General features: G+C 45.3%; 1 protein-coding gene across 1 annotated transcript in view; it reads right to left on the bottom strand.

Moving 5' to 3' along the window:
- The window catches only part of FAM234B (family with sequence similarity 234 member B), a 29,923-nt gene extending 12,954 nt beyond the window's left edge, over positions 1 to 16,969 (bottom strand). The window contains exons 1-4 of the mRNA XM_054029842.1: positions 16,901 to 16,969; positions 6,665 to 7,057; positions 3,362 to 3,460; positions 1,425 to 1,613 (exon numbers count right to left, since the gene is read on the bottom strand). Of these exons, the coding sequence (XP_053885817.1) occupies positions 1,425 to 1,613; positions 3,362 to 3,460; positions 6,665 to 7,057; positions 16,901 to 16,937 (718 nt within the window). The 5' untranslated portion in view covers positions 16,938 to 16,969. The remainder of the gene's footprint in view (positions 1 to 1,424; positions 1,614 to 3,361; positions 3,461 to 6,664; positions 7,058 to 16,900) is intronic.
- Positions 16,970 to 17,301: the final 332 nt, after the last annotated feature.

Below are 17,301 nucleotides of genomic sequence, written 5' to 3'. Positions count from 1 at the left end.
GTTGCATCTTTATCCTCTCCACATGGGAGGATAAAGGTATGTGAGCAGAAATGATTTTAAACATGGTTTGTCAGTGGGGACCCGCGACGGGGCCCAGTAAAAGAGGATTCACAAATTTTCTAACTAAATTAAAAAACAAGTTCAAAGTAATTCCAGATGCTCTCCCTGCCCTCTGAGTCCCTCTGCAAATTACTATACTTTTACAATCACATTTTAACATGCTTTTCTCCCTCTTCTGCTGTGGGAAAGCCTCCCCACCCCTCGAAAGTACAGAACAAAGTTAGGGCCAGATCCTGCAAATGCTTATGTACACAAGTAACTGTACTCACACAAGCAGTAGTACTGAGTTCAGAGAGACTACCCTGACCCTGCAAACCCTTATACATGTGAACAGTCTCACCGGATTCATTCATTACAACCGTTTGAAAGTCAAGCTGTGTTGGTTAGTTTTCGTTGGGCACAGAAGTCATGTAACATTTCTATGTTCTCTAACTGAATAAGTATAACTCTCAGAACCAGGGTTCCACTGGAAATGCTCATTCAATCTCCAAAAATATTCTCCAACATTTGCCTAAAATTCACTGTTCCCATGAACATTTCTGCTAGCAAATTCACTTGCGAGGATGTCCATTAAGAGTAAACATAAAAGGAACATAATCAAAATGACTAAAAATGCAATATTCTTTCAGATCTAGTAAATACTTTTATCAACCTAAATTCTCCTGAATCTGGAACTGGCTACCGCAGACTTCCTCACCTCTTTCTCTAGATATGATGTTTAGTGCATCTGTGTTGTTGTGAAAGAGCTGCTGCATTTCACTCAAGAGGTGGCTACATTTCAGTGGTAGGTGAAATTACTCCTATATCCTTTATCTATATCACAGGGATGTTATAGGGCTACATTAATGAAGTGCAAAGGATTACATTACATATTATTCCTTGTAATTCGGTATTTGTTAACGATTAGAGGAGGGGTTCTCAAACTTCATTGCATTGTGACCCCCTTCTGACAACAAAAATTACTACACAACCCCTGGAGAGGGGACTGAAGCCCTAGCTCACCCAAGCCCCTCCGCCACAGGCGGGGGGGAGGGGGGCAGCAGGGAGGCAAAGCCAAAGCCCAAAGGGTTGAGCCCCAGGCAGGGGGCTTGTAACCTAAGCCCCGCCGCACAAGGCTTGGGCTTCGGTCCTAGGCGGTGGGGCTCAGGCTTTGGTTTTAGTCCCAGGCCCCAGCAAGTCTAAGCCAGCCCTGGCAACCCCATTAAAATGGGGTCACGACCCACAGTTTGAGAACCTCTAGATTAGATCATCTTCTGTATTACTCTGCCGTTTTCTTTTAGCTATGGACTTGTTCCTATGTTGCTACCATGGTGCTGAATTATTCAAGGTGATCAGTTCATCCACACATTCATGCCTGGAACTACCTGAGGAGGCCTGGAGAAGGCTGAGGAATTTGGATGTTCCAGTCACAAGGCAGACAGGCTCAGCTGGGGCTGTGAGAGTCAGTCCTTTACACTGCACACTCCGAGTCTCTTCTGGAATGTGGCTGGACCACAGGGTGCTGCCGTTCACACCCGAAAGGGCCATCACAGTTACCGATGGCCTAGAAACACCTGCAGACACACAAGAGGGGCAGTGAGGTCCCTTGCAATCAAAGGAGAGAGAGGAACAAGGCAAAGCGATCTCAGGGGGACACTCCATTCAGTTATGCTGCTACTCTGTGCTGTCCCCAAGTGGAAAAGGTTAAATTAGTTACATTCAGAAGAATCCCATGAGTTTGGTTATGTCAGTCTCTTGCTAGCTCACAGGAATGGAACTGGCAGTAACTGTCCATAGAAACACCTGAAGTTACGTTTCTGTTCTTGGTTGGCAAAGGAACATAATATTTGCGCTACCCGAGCACCTATTGGTCCATTCAATTCATCACCCTAACTGCTGTCACACCAGACTAGACTACTGTTGTTTTTAATGCTTATTCTTCTGCTGACCAATGGTTAATGCTTAGAAGTTTCAACTACCCTTCTATTAGGAACCTGGCTAGTTATGCACACGGTCCTGTATGTTCTGTGATTCTGTGGCAGCAGAATTTTGCTCCACAATCTTAAGTTTTTTCTTTTTTGGTAACCCCCCCCCCATGTTTCTAGCCTTCATTGTTGTGAAAAACACCTTGAAAGCATGCAATCAGTGTCAAACAGTGTTGTCTGCCTGAGTCTGCAGACAGCACAAAATAATAGCTAAATGGCGTATGAAGTACCCCAATATGTTTTAATCAAATGTTGACTTTGATGCCTAATGACGAGAAGTTTAAGGTCAGCCTAACATCAGACATACTGTTCATCATTTTAGCAGAAACATCCAGCTAATGCGCTTATGTCACAACCCCAAACAAAGTCCCCACATCTTCCAAGGTGCTAAGAGCCCCACATGGGTCTTATCCAGATGGCAAAATTTCCAGCTTCTCCCTAACAGCATCTACAGTGCAGTTAATGTGGGGCCAGTACAAAAATCTGCTTCGTGTTGAAAACTGAAAATGTAGGAACAGTGTAAAATAAAGAACACGGGGAATCCCACACAGGTTGAATGAGTCATTTTCATATTTAATTCAGTATAATCACAATTTTTTAATTGAAATGAACCTGCCATTGGATTTTCTATCTACTGCACCAGAATTCCTTGGACTCCAGGGACCCTGCAGTGGAATTTACATCTCACTTGTAATGGAGTACATGGGGTCTTACTTATGTAGCACTATGCCATGGAGGAAGGGAAATTTTCCTTCTTATCTGTATTCCTATTACACCAATCATTGTAATTAGACACCAGATATTGCCAATACACTCCAGCATAATGGGCCCTTGCTTCTTGATTGTGTCTGTGGGACTGGAACAGATTTCACGTTACTACAAGATGAAGGTGGCTGTGGAGATACAGTACAATGACAGCTGGGAAGCTCCAGAAACAGGAAGCTTGGAGCAGTGGGAAACCAGCAGAACTCAGTGACAAGCTAAGTTATTTCTAGACTTCTGATGGGGTATCCCCTGTGTTCCCATGCAAATGTTAGCAGAGAAATGAAAAGCAGCCTGCTGAGGGAGAGTGGGCTGTTTAACATTAAACAGCCAGGTGTGGTAAAATTACTACTGTCAATCAATATATCAGCTGGGACTTTCACAGCAGAAGTGAGCTGTTTTAAGGAGAGATCTGAAGGAGGACAGCATGGCAGCTCTGCAGATGGTTAGGGGAACTCCTCCCATTCATAAAGGCTGACAGGGAGAAAATAAGAAAAAAATCACTGGACAACCCGACAAAAGAGCCATCAAGGCTGGCATCCCTGGCGAAGCGAAGTTGGCAGTTAAAATCTTACCCAATACGCTAGCATTCATCAGGACTGTGAAGGAGAGCAAGATGTCCGGGAGCCCATCACCATTCACATCAGAGAGCTCCAGTGGGAACAGCACTCCACCTGTGACAGTCAAAGCAAATCAGGAGCTGCTATCAGAATGGCTGCCAAATCCACTCTGCACAATGGGGATGAGGACAAGCATGAACGAAAAGGGGTCTGAATAACCAGGCATCATGGAATCCACAGGAAACCACAGAAACAGCACTATTCATAGAATCACAGAATATCAGGGTTGGAAGGGACCTCAGGAGGTCATCTAGTCCAACCCCCTGCTCAAAGCAGGACCAATTCCCAACTAAATCATCCCAGCCAGGGTTTTGTCAAGCCGGGCCTTAAAAACCTCCAAGGAAGGAGATTCCACTACCTCCCTAGGTAACGCATTCCAGTGCTTCACCACCCTCCTAGTGAAATAGTGTTTCCTAATATCCAACCTAGACCTCCCCAACTGCAACTTGACACCATTGCTCCTTGTTCTGTCATCTGCCACCACTGAGAACAGCCGAGCTGCATCCTCTTTGGAACCCCCCTTCAGGTAGCTGAAGGCTGCTATCAAATCCCCCCTCATTCTTCTCTTCTGCAGACTAAACAATCCCAGTTCCCTCAGCCTCTCCTCATAAGTCATGTGCTCCAGACCCCTAATAATTTTTGTTGCCCTCCGCTGGACTCTTTCCAATTTTTCCACATCCTTCTTGTAGTGTGGGGCCCAAAACTGGACACAGTACTCCAGATGAGGCCTCACCAATGTCGAATAAAGGGGAACGATCACGTGCCTCGGTCTGCTGGCAATGCCCCTACTTATACAGCCCAAAATGCCGTTAGCCTTATTGGCAACAAGAGCACACTGTTGACTCATATCCAGCTTCTCGTCCACTGTAACCCCTAGGTCCTTTTCTGCAGAACTGCTACCTAGCCATTCGGTCCCTAGTCTGTAGCAGTGCATGGGATACTTCCGTCCTAAGTGCAGGACTCTGCACTTGTCCTTGTTGAACCTCATCAGGTTTTTTTTGGCCCATCCTTAATTTGTCTAGGTCCCTCTGTATCCGATCCCTACCCTCTAGTGTATCTACCACGCCTCCCAGTTTAGTGTCATCTGCAAACTTTCTGAGAGTGCAGTCCACACCATCCTCCAGATCATTAATAAAGATATTAAACAAAACCGGCCCCAGGACCGACCCTTGGTGCACTCCGCTTGAAACCGGCTGCCAACTAGACATGGAGCCATTGATCACTACCCCTTGAGCCTGACGATCTAGCCAGCTTTCTATCCACCTTACAGTCCATTCATCCAGCCCATACTTCTTTAACTTGGCGGCAAGAATACTGTGGGAGACCGTATCAAAAGCTTTGCTAAAGTCAAGGAATAACACATCCACTGCTTTCCCCTCATCCACAGACCCAGTTATCTCATCATAGAAGGCAATTAGGTTAGTCAGGCATGACTTTCCCTTGGTGAATCCATGCTGACTGTTCCTGATCACTTTCCTCTCCTCTAAGTGTTTCATAATTGATTCCTTGAGGACCTGCTCCATGATTTTTCCAGGGACTGAGGTGAGGCTGACTGGCCTGTAGTTCCCCAGATCCTCCTCCTTCCTTTTTTTAAAGATGGGCACTACATTAGCCTTTTTCCAGTCATCCGGGACCTCCCCCGATCGCCATGAGTTTTAAAAAATAATGGCCAATGGCTCTGCAATCTCATCCGCCAACTCCTTTAGCACCCTCGGATGCAGCGCATCCAGCCCCATGGACTTGTGCATGTCCAGTTTTTCTAAATAGTCCCGAACCACTTCTTTCTCCACAGAGGGCTGGTCACCTTCTCCCCATACTGTGCTGCCCAGTGCAGCAGTCTGGGAGCTGACCTTGTTCGTGAAGACTGAGGCAAAAAAAGCATTGAGTACATTAGCTTTTTCCACATCCTCGGTCACTAGGTTGCCTTCCTCACTCAGTAAGGGGCCCACACTTTCCTTGACTTTCTTCTTGTTGCTAACATACCTGAAGAAACCCTTCTTGTTACTCTTAACATCTCTTGCTAGCTGCAACTCCAAGTGCGATTTTTTTATAAAAAAATTTTTTTTTTATTTGATAGCAGCCTTCAGCTACCTGAAGGGGGGTTCCAAAGAGGATGCAGCTCGGCTGTTCTCAGTGGTGGCAGATGCCACCTGTGGCCTGTGCAATATTTTTATACTCCTCCCTGGTCATTTGTCCAATCTTCCACTTCTTGTAAGCTTCTTTCTTGCGTTTAAGATCAGCAAGGATTTCACTGTTTAGCCAAGCTGTGTCATGTCCCTCCCCACACGGCACAGCTCCAGCACTGGGCTCAGCCAAAGATCCAGCAAGGGCCTACAGGAGCCAGCAGAGATGATTATCTGCCCCCACTGCAGTGATCTGGCCCCACATCTGACTGGCTTCTCAGAGCCCAGAAATGGGAGGAGGAAAGAAGGAAAAGGAGTAGAATCCCATCGGGGCCGAACAGAATCACGTCACCAATCATTGCTGTCTCAGTGGAGATATCAAGAGGGGAAGCACTTTAGAAAATACCACAGATTATCTAGCTATTCTATGGCTGTTTGAGGAGAGACAAAGACCTCGGAACATTTAAATTACTGATTTATAGATTTAACAGGGAGAGAAATATGCAGAGGAAACAACTTTAGTCAAGCCAATTTGCGGACACAAAGGAAAATCCATTCCTCCCCACCCCAGGCGACGCATCATGTCCCGCCCCTGAGATTTGCTGCCTGGCTTGTATTGAGCATGCTCATTAATACTGCTGAAGCCAAGTGACCTCACTCTGCCCCCCCACTATTGGCAGACATGGGTTGTCTCTGCCTCCCCCAATCCCATGTGAACGGAGGAGCTTGTGGAGTGCAATCTCTGGATAGGGAAGTGATGGGGACCAAAGTGGACTTGCCCATCTATATCTGGGGCAAATTCCAAAATGGGTAACGCCATCCAGGCAGAGGGGTGACATGGGAGGAGAGTCAGAAGAACCCTGCTATTTTTTTGGCACTGGAGAAAGACCTTATTAGACAACAGATTTATCTCCGACTGGCCCGTGACGTGTACCATATAGGCATCAGAGGAAGGCTGGGTGCATGAACCATATGCCTATTTATGGCCTCAGAGCATCTGCAGTGGTGAAGAGGATTAAGTTGCTGCTCCTCTGCTCTAAACAAATTCTCCCAGGTGGTGGGTCTTTCCCCCACACCCAGCCTGTGAGCTACCCCCTTCCCAATCTCACAGCTGCTGTTCCTAATGGTCTCTCACCTGCTTCCTGGCCTAGGTTGCGGTTCCAGGTGTTATGCAAGTCTCTAGGAGGACAAGGAATGAGAAAGGCACACACCAGCACCAGAATCATGGAGATAACCATGGTAAGCAAAAAGACTGCTGTGCGCAGGTATGGCATCAGGGAGGAGGCTGCCTTCTGCTCCAGGCTGCCAGTGGCCTCTGCAGGGTACCCATCTGGGGCACTCTCTGATAGCCGCTGCTTTGTCACCTCGACCTCCACTTCTGAGTCTGGGTCCTGCACCTCCTCCAGAGTGCTCTTCCCGTTCTTGATTCCCCCATTCTTCTGCAAGTTGAGCACAAGGTCATCTTCACTCTCATCGCTGTCAGCCTGAGTGAGGGGGTCATACTCCCCTAGGTCCGGGCTCTTTTTTCCTGAGGAGAGAAGCAGGGAGAGAGAATCAAGCATGGCTGGTGGGAAGGAAAGAAAGAACAAGATCTCTGCGCTTTCAGGCCCCAAAGGGAGGAGAGTGAGAGAGAGAAGACAGGATGTCTGTATTTTGTGTCTACTCAGATGAGGGGGCATGGTCGGAGGGGATGAGGTGTAAGGGAGAAGGCAGGGTCCATGCACATCCACCTGGTCTCAGAGTGAGGGCTACAAGAAAACAGATCCCCCCAGTTTAGTTCCCCAAGGCAAAGAAACAATTCCAGGATTTGCTTAATTTCCTCTAAAGCTTTCCGGGTCTGTAATGAGAAACAGTTCCATGGAGCTATCGTACTATGTCTTTATGCTTGAAAGGATTAGAATCTCATCGGTATACATTGATAAATGCTGATTTCATTGTACACACACAAACCCATGAAAAAATATTTCCATCGATAATAACTGAAATTTACAGAGAAGCAAAGTAAGAAAAATGCTACTTGGGAACTTATTAGAGTTTGGATTTAAGGATATTACCTTGTGTATTTTGAAATGTGATGTTGACAATTTGGGTTTAAATAGTTATAAAGCTTTAACTTTTTCAATCTTGACATCTAGTGTCATTAAACAATTATTGGTGGACCCCCACTAATGTCGAATCCCCCCCACCCATAATTTTCCACACCTGTGAAAATGTAAATTGGTAAGAATAAAAAAATGCTTAAAAATAAACATTGATATTATCTGTCAACATTTTAAAAAATAAAACTTGAATTCTGCCAACCCTACATATCTTCATGCTTAACCCTCTGCATACCTAAGTCCCAGACTCTCCTCAGCAATCTCCTAATTCAAAGCTCTAATCATGAAAGAGCCCTTCCTCACATGGTAGCCTTTATAGTGTATCCATGGCAGGGTCCTCTCTCTATATCTCATTTTTCATCTGCTCCTCCTCCCTGATCCACTCAGTGATGTCACAATCTAAATTTCTGTGACACCATAGCTGCTTCCATGGGAACGAGCTGTGATGCCAGATGCTAAACTGTGCCTCAAGGTATTTAAAGGACCACTTTGCTAGACATAAACAATATATATATGGTAATTGCAAAAATGTGTATTGTATCCACCTTCCGATACTATGATGAATGGGAATGATCCAAAGAAGAGAAATCAGAAAGTTTTAGGTTCTCATGGTAATGTTAATTCAACCCTACTGCTCAGAAGTAATTTTTCCTATTTGTTTTTCTCTTTAAATGCACAGCTTAGTACGTAACTGTCATGTTGTTAAATGTATAAAATATGCAGTCTGTGCTACACAGCAGAGTTAACATCCTTAAATTCTTCAGTTTGGAAAGATTCTAGCAGTATGAGCAGCCAAACCAGTAATCTCTCTCCAACTAGTAGAAATGTTGGAAGTGCACCCAGTGTACCATAAAAGAACCTTCACATTTTCCTTTCTTCTCTTATGTTTGAAATTGTAACTTAAACGATAGGATTTTTTTAATGTAAAAGCCAATCAAATAACACTGTTAAATCACAGTAAATCCTTAACTGCGTCACTCTAAATAGAAGCAGGCTTAGCTAAGGCAACATGGGAGCACTGTTATAGTTAAGGCTGTGTCACAACTTCTGTATAAAAGTTGATCTTTCCAAGTCCTCTAAAATCTACATGTTTAATCAGATTCCTTTGAAATTTTGTGTGCCTCAGGACAGTGCAGAATAGGATTAGTGATCCAAATTTGGGGACATTTGACAAAGGGATTCCTGATTTACAGGATCCTCCGGAAACCCAGTTTCCTTCTGCTGCCTTATACTGTTAAACTGAGAGGTATTAATGACTGGTTGAATCACAGACCTCACTGAGACTGATGGCTGTGAACTCACCTTTCAATTAACATACCGAAGGATAAATTAATCACAAGCCCCCACCTAAAACCAAATGAGTTTTGGACTGAGTGGCCAGAGATTGCTGCAATCTGACAGTCATGGATGGCAATTTTATTTTGGAGGAAATGTAATCAAAGTTTTTGAGAGGGAAAATAGACATGTGAATGCTTCCAGGGAGGGGAGAGGAAGTGGGGGAAAAGGGATTTGAGGCTGCAGCGAAGAGAGGGGGGTTATTGAGAGGGAGTTAAATGAGGGCAGGTGATAGAGGAGAGTGGAGAGAGGTTGAGGGCTCAAGCGAGGGAGAAATGGAGGTTGGGGGAGTGGAGGGGTGGGATACTGGGCAGGAGGATGTGCGGGAGGAGTGGCAGAGAAGGGGGTGGAATACGGGCAAAGGCACCTGTCAGCCCCACATTCTCCCTTCCCATCTGTGTGCCCAGATTGCAGGGGGGAGGGGGGTAGGAAGGAAGGGCTGGAACCACTAAGGCAGTCTGAGCCCCCCATGTGAGCTGGGATATGGGAGGTCTTGCCCCTCTGGGGTCAGTACGATAATTGCAGGACATGATATGGACAACTGCCTAAATGACTCCTAACTCCTATCTCCAGCTTATCTTTTCCTGTTCAGAAAACTAGGAAATTCAATGGCAAAAATCTATCTTGAGGCAGAGTTAAGGTTGCTTAGTGGGATGTTGTCCCCTCGCAGAACACTGAGTTGACCAAAACTGAAAACTTCTGAAACCCAGGAAATGCACAGTTAAGGTTACGGCTTTGGAGAAGGTGAAAAACGAGGACAGGTGTAGGCAAACTTCGGATTGGTGGTTTGAGAAAATCTGTATTTTACTAGACACGGGGGTGAGGAGCAAGTGGCTACTTGCTGATCTCAGGGCAGATGAATGTGGTGTTTTCAAAGGCCCAGAGGTTTGAAACTGACAGCACAGGTACCTTGACTCACAGGAACCGGCTTCCTCCTTTCCACGAGGGTGCTCAATCCCCACTCTGCCCCAGGCCCTGCCCCCACTCCACACACACACCCCGCCTCTTCCCACACAGTTCTACCCCCTCCCCTGAGCGGGTCCTGTCCCCGCTCCTCTCCCTACCCCCAGCACCTCCTGCACGCTGCAGAACAGCTGATTGCGGCGGGCGGGAGGCGCTGGACAGGATGGGGGAGCTGGCTGCCGGTGGGTGCTAAGTATCCACTAATATTTTTCCGTGGGTACTCCAGCCCTGGAGCACCCACGGAGTCGGCACCTATGCCTTTACTGCAGAGGGAAAAGAAATGTGCGCGCTGCCAGGGCTCCCAAAGTATGGATTCTGGGCGATTCCTGGATCATGAGACTGCATGAGTTTGTGAGAGAGCCAGGAGTACACCGTGATATGGGGACCGCTGACTACACACGGAGTTGGGTGGGGAGAGGTGGCCTGCACTGGGACACCATATTTTGCCCTCTCTGCAGTGTCTAACAACCCGTTATTTAAGAATCGCTGCAATGTCTAACAGGTGATTTAAGAGATGATCTACCGGACTTTGTGGTGATTCACTCAGGCAGAATCTGGGTAGGAGAGCAGATTTAAACTGCATCAGAGATCTATATCGAGGATCTGTGATAGTTTTCTCTGATTTGGCTGAGGGCCTGAATAATTGCTATATATAATATGAAAGTTATGAGCAAGTGTTTCCAATAACATTAATTGGGAAACTGAAAGGTTCATAGCTGCCTGGAAAAAGGGTATTGTATGACACAGAAACATTACAAACTCTGACACCTCATGGTTTCTTGGCATTGGGGTACATTTATTGGACAGGGGTCAGAAGATCTTTCTCTCAAACATAAAACTGTCAGTACCTGGGAACAGAAACACTGTCTCCGTCTGTCTGTGATTTCTCTCTCCAATCCTGCCACAAACTCCACCCTCCAACCACTCTGAAACATGACCAGGAATACCATTCCACTGTAACATAGTTGTCCTTCGCTCCAGGCACTGCATGCGAGTTGAGTTATAGGAGAGGAGGAAGAAAAGCAACAGAAGTGTTCCTATACCAGGGAGTGAAGACTTCAGGGAGATGTGTTCCTTGCTGGGGGGGGAAGATGCTGGGTACAGTAGTGAATTGAGAGCCAGGTTGGAATGGGGAATGCAGTGAACAGGTCAGGGGCATGGCTGGCGAGGTCTGGACTGATGTCCGTGCATGGAGGCAAGCTGACTCAGTATGCAAATTGCAGGACATGAAGTGTACAGCTGCCTAAATGACTACTAATTCCTATCACCAGCATATCTTTTCCTGTTCAAAAAACTAAAAAATTCAAAGGCAAAAATGTACCTTAAGGGAGAGTTAAGTTGATTGGTAGGATGTTGTCCCCTTGCAGAACGCTAAGTTGAGCAAAACTCAAAACTTCTGAAACCCAGAAAATGCAGCGTTAAGCAACCTTAACTCTGCCCTTTTTCAACAATGTGGAATATATAATATGCCGTTAACACACATACCTTTACCCAACCCACAGTTGCTGAAATGTACAAGTTCTTCACCTCCTTTGACAACCCATTCACGTTCACCCACAGGATTCCATCTTACACTATTAAAGGACAAAAAAAGGTTGCCCATGTAATCTTTCCTCTGTTCCCTTGGAGCTGACAGTAGCCAATGGGAATTATTTGCATACACTCAAAATGCAGTCAATGTGTTACATGTACCTACCCTAAATGGTGGAGGTAGTAGTCGGGGCTGCTTGGTAAAAGTGTCAAGTATCAGAGGGGTAGCCGTGTTAGTCTGGGAGCATAAGCTTTCGTGGGTGAATGCATGCATCCGACGAAGTGGGCATTCACCCACGAAAGCTTATGCTCCAATACATCTGTTAGTCTTAAAGGTGCCACAGGACTCTCTGTTGCTTTTGGTAAAAGCGTATTTGTGATAGGAGGGCGTGGATTACTTTGAGGTGTGTGGCAGACCCGTAGTCATAATATGACAAAAATCTATGTTTTGCATCTTCCAATGTGCGTGAGCAAAGGGAAGAGCTACATGTGTAACTTCAGGATCCAGTATACACCATTTCAAGGCAGAATTGTGTACATTCTATCATTAGCAGGGCACAGGGCTCTTATTACAAAGGGTACTGTCAATAGCAAGCTGGGATATGACAGCAGTCTAAGCATTTATTATCTGCATGCATTCCAGGTAATGTGTGTGTCAGGTGTAGCTGTACTGAATGGTGGAGGGAGTAGTTAGCTCTGCTTGATAAAGGTGTGTTTGTGAGAGCTGTGGATTACTTAGAGGTGTGTGACACAGCAGTGACTGTGATATGAGAAGTTCCATGTTTTGCACCCTCTCCTGTGTGTGAGGAAAGGGAAGAGGTGCATGTGTACCTTTAGGATGAAGTATGCACCATTTCTATGCAGAACAGTGTAGGTTTTGCCACTAGCAGGGCACAGAGCTTTTATTACAAAGGATATCAGCAGTGAAATGGAATATGAGGGGATTCTAATACTTTAACGATGGTTAAGTGAAAGTGTAGGTTGTGACGGTATCCTGAGAGTAAGTGGAGTTGTAAAAGGCTGTGAAGTGGTTCTTAAATTATACACATGTGGTACTCTTTTTGGGAAGTTGGCTAAGTGTGTCAGGATCTGCAACCTCCTGAATCTTATAATGCCAAGGGTCAGTGTGAGTATGTGCATATTTAGATGTTGCTGAAAGAGGGTAGAGGGAAGGTGGCATGGACAACCCTTCCCCACTTCCAGCAAGTGTTAGCTGGAATCCTGTGGGTGAGAGTGAATGGGTTGTACAAGCTTTTCACCTACCTTTACATTTCAGCAACTGTGGGGTTGGCAGAGTAAAGGTATATATATTAATGGAGCACAGTGGGGCATTGCAGAAAGAGGGCTGAGTTAAGGTGGCACGGGCAACCCTAACTGTGCATTTCCTGATTTTCAGATGTTTTGAGTTTTGCTCAACTCAGTATTCTGCAGGACGACAGGCCACCAAGCAACACTGCCTCTGCCTTAACTTAGTTTTTTGCCATTGCATTAGGTGACGTAGCCTTACCAAAGGAGATAAGTGTCACATTTAGCTAAGGTCAGTTATCTAAACTCACTTCTAAAGCCACTTCTATTGTGATCTATGCCTGTCCACACACAGACTTGCACCAAACTAAATCAGTTTTCATTCACACCTGTGGACATTTGGGTGCAAGCCTGTGTACAGACTACCTCTTACTTCCCAGTTCTGCATTGGCATAAGCATGGAGCCTCACTGACTGCCATGGAGCTTGGTGCATGGAAAGCAGTCTGCCCAGAGAGATCACAATGCAGAATAGGAACATATATTTCCACAAATATAAATATCTTTCTCCTGTTGTGCCTGCACGCCATGATTCACCCAGTGGCACTTTAATTTAAAGACAATTCAGGGCTGATAAAAGGTTTCATGTTGTCCACTCTGGAGACTGAAATCTATCGAGCAGTCACAACATTGGCACTATAAGCTTCCTCCATTCAATCACTCCTGTCCTGGAAGGGTCACCTCCAGGGATGAGAGAAGAGCTCAGACTCCATAACTAAATCAGTCCATGAGCTCCCTGTTGGGAGCAACCACAGAGATGCCAACTGTGGTACAGGTTCTGTAACGAGGACACCTTTCCTGCAACAAACTGGTCTGATGTCCCCAACACATTTGACACAGGCGAATAGATGCAGTAATGGATTTTAGCTCTTAATGACCTAGGTAAAAAATAAACCAGTGACTTGTATGTTAGAAGTTCCATATTATATTCTTAATCCTTTGAGCCATCTATTATCTCCCTTGACCAGGGTCCAGTCTGAAATTGACAACCTAAAGGTGAAAGGCTCCATTTTCCATTACCGATTAAATGTGATTCTCTACAAAGTCAAAGCAATAATTCTAATTTTATTGTTACAATCTGTCAGTGTTTTGTATTTCTTGCAGCAGACATGTCAGTGCAGCTCCAAGCACTGGACCAAATTTTCATAGAGATGTGCCTGAGTTTTACATTCAGGCAAGATCATGTGTGCAGCTACATTTTCAACTCACCATTCTTAAAGATGCAAAGCCCACTAGATGACCAAACAAGCGTGAAAATAAGTGGGTGAGCCATGCTTTCAGGCCATCTATTTAAGCCCCCAATTGAACTTTAAGCAGAGACACATAAACAGCACTAAGATCTGTATAAGTCAAAGCATTCACCCATTTAAGAAATTATGATTTATTGAGAAGCTCTCCAGAGATCAAACTATTTGTTTTCTGATCACTGGTCCTGGACCAGTGCTTGGAGAAGTTGACTGGTCTTCCAAAGAATATCTAGCACTGTCTGGTTCTGATTTATCAGTGATCAGAAAATCTGATATCTTGTGCAGTATCAGATATAAAAAAGGTTTTCAGCTTTCTAATGATATAAAATAGAGGTTCCCAAACTGTGGTCCATAGACCAATTGCAGGTAGTCTGTGGCCAAGCTACTTATCACATTCTACTGGGCTTTTTGTTTCCAGACATTAAAAATAATCAAATACTAAGGGGGAGATTTTCAAAGGCAGAAGGTGGAGTTAGGAGCTCAACTCCTGCTGACTTTCAATGGGAGCTGGGCACCTAACAGCCCTTTGTGCCTTTAAAAATCTCCTACTTTCCTAATACTACTTTTCTATGCAAGCTACTGCTGTGGTTGTCATAGGGGTATTGTGTGATCTCACATGGGAGAAAAGGTGCTCCATTCATGCAATTATAAATTGGAGGTCAGGCATCCATTAAGGCCTGTATTAAAACTACATGAACATTATGAAAAGTTTAAGGTTTGCCAGTTTGAGAGATACCAAGCTATCACTGATCTCTTGGCCAATAGCAGTGGGGTTTTTTAGCACTGGTTTTAGATTGAAGAGAGCAAATCCTGAACTTTACACCAGTGTAATTTTCAATGCTTGTTTTTCTTGATTATTAAAAAACAGGAATCTGCTTCCAATATTCTTTGAACCCTCTTTGGTGTCATACTTTGTTTTCTATTTTTTGCTCTTAGGAGTTGGCTGATGCAACATATACATATCTAAACCCTTAGGGAGATAAGATAGCACATATTTGCGAAATTAATGAAAAGTGAAAGAAAAGCAGATATAGGAAAAACAGTTCAGACTTTTCATGGCTGTTGAAAGCTACATTTTGACTATGTGTTAGTCACACAAGTAGGGTCTTAGGTGTACAAATTAATTTGAGCACTGATATAAGGATTATTTTTGTAAATCCATTTGAAAGGCCTTGGGGTTCAACTAAAAATAGCTTACTTTGTGTACCCAAATTAATGTCTTCCAGTTGCAGGTGGATACAGATTATTAGTTATGTCAAGAAATTTAGGGAGAAATTTGTTTTTGCAGTTGCAAAATGGCCCTTTGCTCACATATTTATAACTCTCCCATTTTGTACTTCTATTTTTCCCAAGTAAACAGCTTTGAACAACTGTTCCATCCTTTTTAATCAAACAAACAAATTGTTTGGAAAATGAAAAAAAGCACTAAAGCAGAGCTTCAGTTTGGTAGAAGACCTTGCCCTGGATTGATTAATGCTCAAGGTGGGGCCTTATAGGTGTCATCATGGTTGGTCCTCATGGGCCACTGAAGGAAGGCCATGTCAACTGCTTACTAGGTTCCACTTCAAAGCCATGGGAGCACTAAGAAGCTGGTGAGACCCAGCAGGAGGGAGGAGCTCCAGCAGCCAGTAGCTGGTTCTGTTCCAGTTTTCCTGAGTGCAAGCAATAGATATGAAAGTTGATAGGGCACTTTCCCATTGGTTTAGTATTGCCACCTGTATTGGCTCCACCCGTTTTCTAACAAAACCTTGGCAGCCTGCTCTACAGTAAATACAGACACTCAAGATGTGTTTTCAGTAAAATTCCCTTTTAATGTTCTCTCAGAAATGTATAGTTGACTGTATCTATGCCTCCGAAAATACGTGCTTCTCTAAACTAATAGTCCCTTTTCCTGAATACCCTATTACCAGGGTATAGATATATTTCTTCTCTCCCATTTTCAATACAAATGATAAAATAGAGATTACTGGAAATTATACAAACAAATTTGGCAGGCCTTTTATATTTACCCTGATTTAGAGACAGAACTTGAATTTGGAGCCTGATTTCCAAGAGTAGGTTATTTATAGGAATGACACATACTAGCGAACGAGACAAAGACAAACATTTCTTTATCTTTTTTAGGTATTCATTCTCCTTCATTTATTTATTTTTTTACATGCTGCATTAGTTTACTGCAAAAGGTATTTAAAAGGCAGCAATTTAAACATTGTTCTAAATCTGTTCAAAATCAAATATGTTCCACAATAATATGAGCTGTAGGAAATGGAGAGCAAAGTATTGCAAAGAGTATGCAAAAATGTACTGTTACTTAATCTCAGAATATAGCGCTATAAGAGTGCATGACAGGGTGCAGAGACTAAGATATTCAACAGAAGCAGTGTCAGGGGCATCCGATGAGCAAGTGGACCAGCCCCGCCATTGGCTTCCAACTCAGCTCCTACTCCCCCACCTATGATCAGAGATTCCCCCGTTCCCCCACCCTCAGGGGCAGTGACCCCCCTCCCTCTCTTTCCCCCCCACCTCAGGAGCAGTGACCACCCCCACCTCCTCCTCCTCGGGAGCAGTAACCCCCCTTTCTTTCCCCCCACCTCAGGAGCAATCACACCCCCCTCTTTATTCCCCCCCCCATCTGGAGCAGTGACCACCCCCACCTCCTTCTCCACCTCAGGAGCAGTGACCCCCCCTTTCTCCCCCACCTCAGGGGCACTGACACCCCCCAAGCTGCCCGGACCCGGATGTCCCTGAGGGGGTCTCTCCCTCCCCGCAGAAAGACCCGGATGTTTTTGGCCCCCGAGGGAGTCGCGGGTCGGTCCCGGCCCCCCTGCGCGCAGGGTCCCGCCGGGTTGTCCCTGCCCCGCCCTCGGCCTGTCCCTGCGGAGCGGGCTCCCTACCTGGCAGCTTCAGCGCGCGGGACAGCACCGTGGCCATGCTGAAAGCGCGCGGTGCGCATGCGTGGCCGCCCGCGGCTTGCTGGGAAGTGTAGTTCTCCAGCCGGATGGTCACACAGGCTTACGCTGCACACGGGAGGCGTGGATGTAGGCGGGGCGGGGCGGAGCGGGGCAGAGACTTCTGCCAGGCACACGGAGCCCTTGGGTCATGTTCCCATTGCTCCTGGTAGTTGCAATTGTTATATTTCTCTTTCATTGTTATTTTAAAGTTGAAGCTCTATTTTAAAATAAAACAATGGACGGTGGGGGTAAGAACCACCAGTTACATTTAACGTGGGACTCCCCTCGGCTTCTCTGTGCGAGACTGGGCTCCTCGCTGTACAAGGTGCAAAGACAGAACTGCT

The sequence above is a fragment of the Malaclemys terrapin genome, chromosome 1 (genome assembly GCF_027887155.1).
Source record: "Malaclemys terrapin pileata isolate rMalTer1 chromosome 1, rMalTer1.hap1, whole genome shotgun sequence".
In the NCBI taxonomy this organism is placed as follows: domain Eukaryota; kingdom Metazoa; phylum Chordata; order Testudines; family Emydidae; genus Malaclemys; species Malaclemys terrapin.
This window is presented reverse-complemented; position numbering and strand designations above follow the sequence as displayed.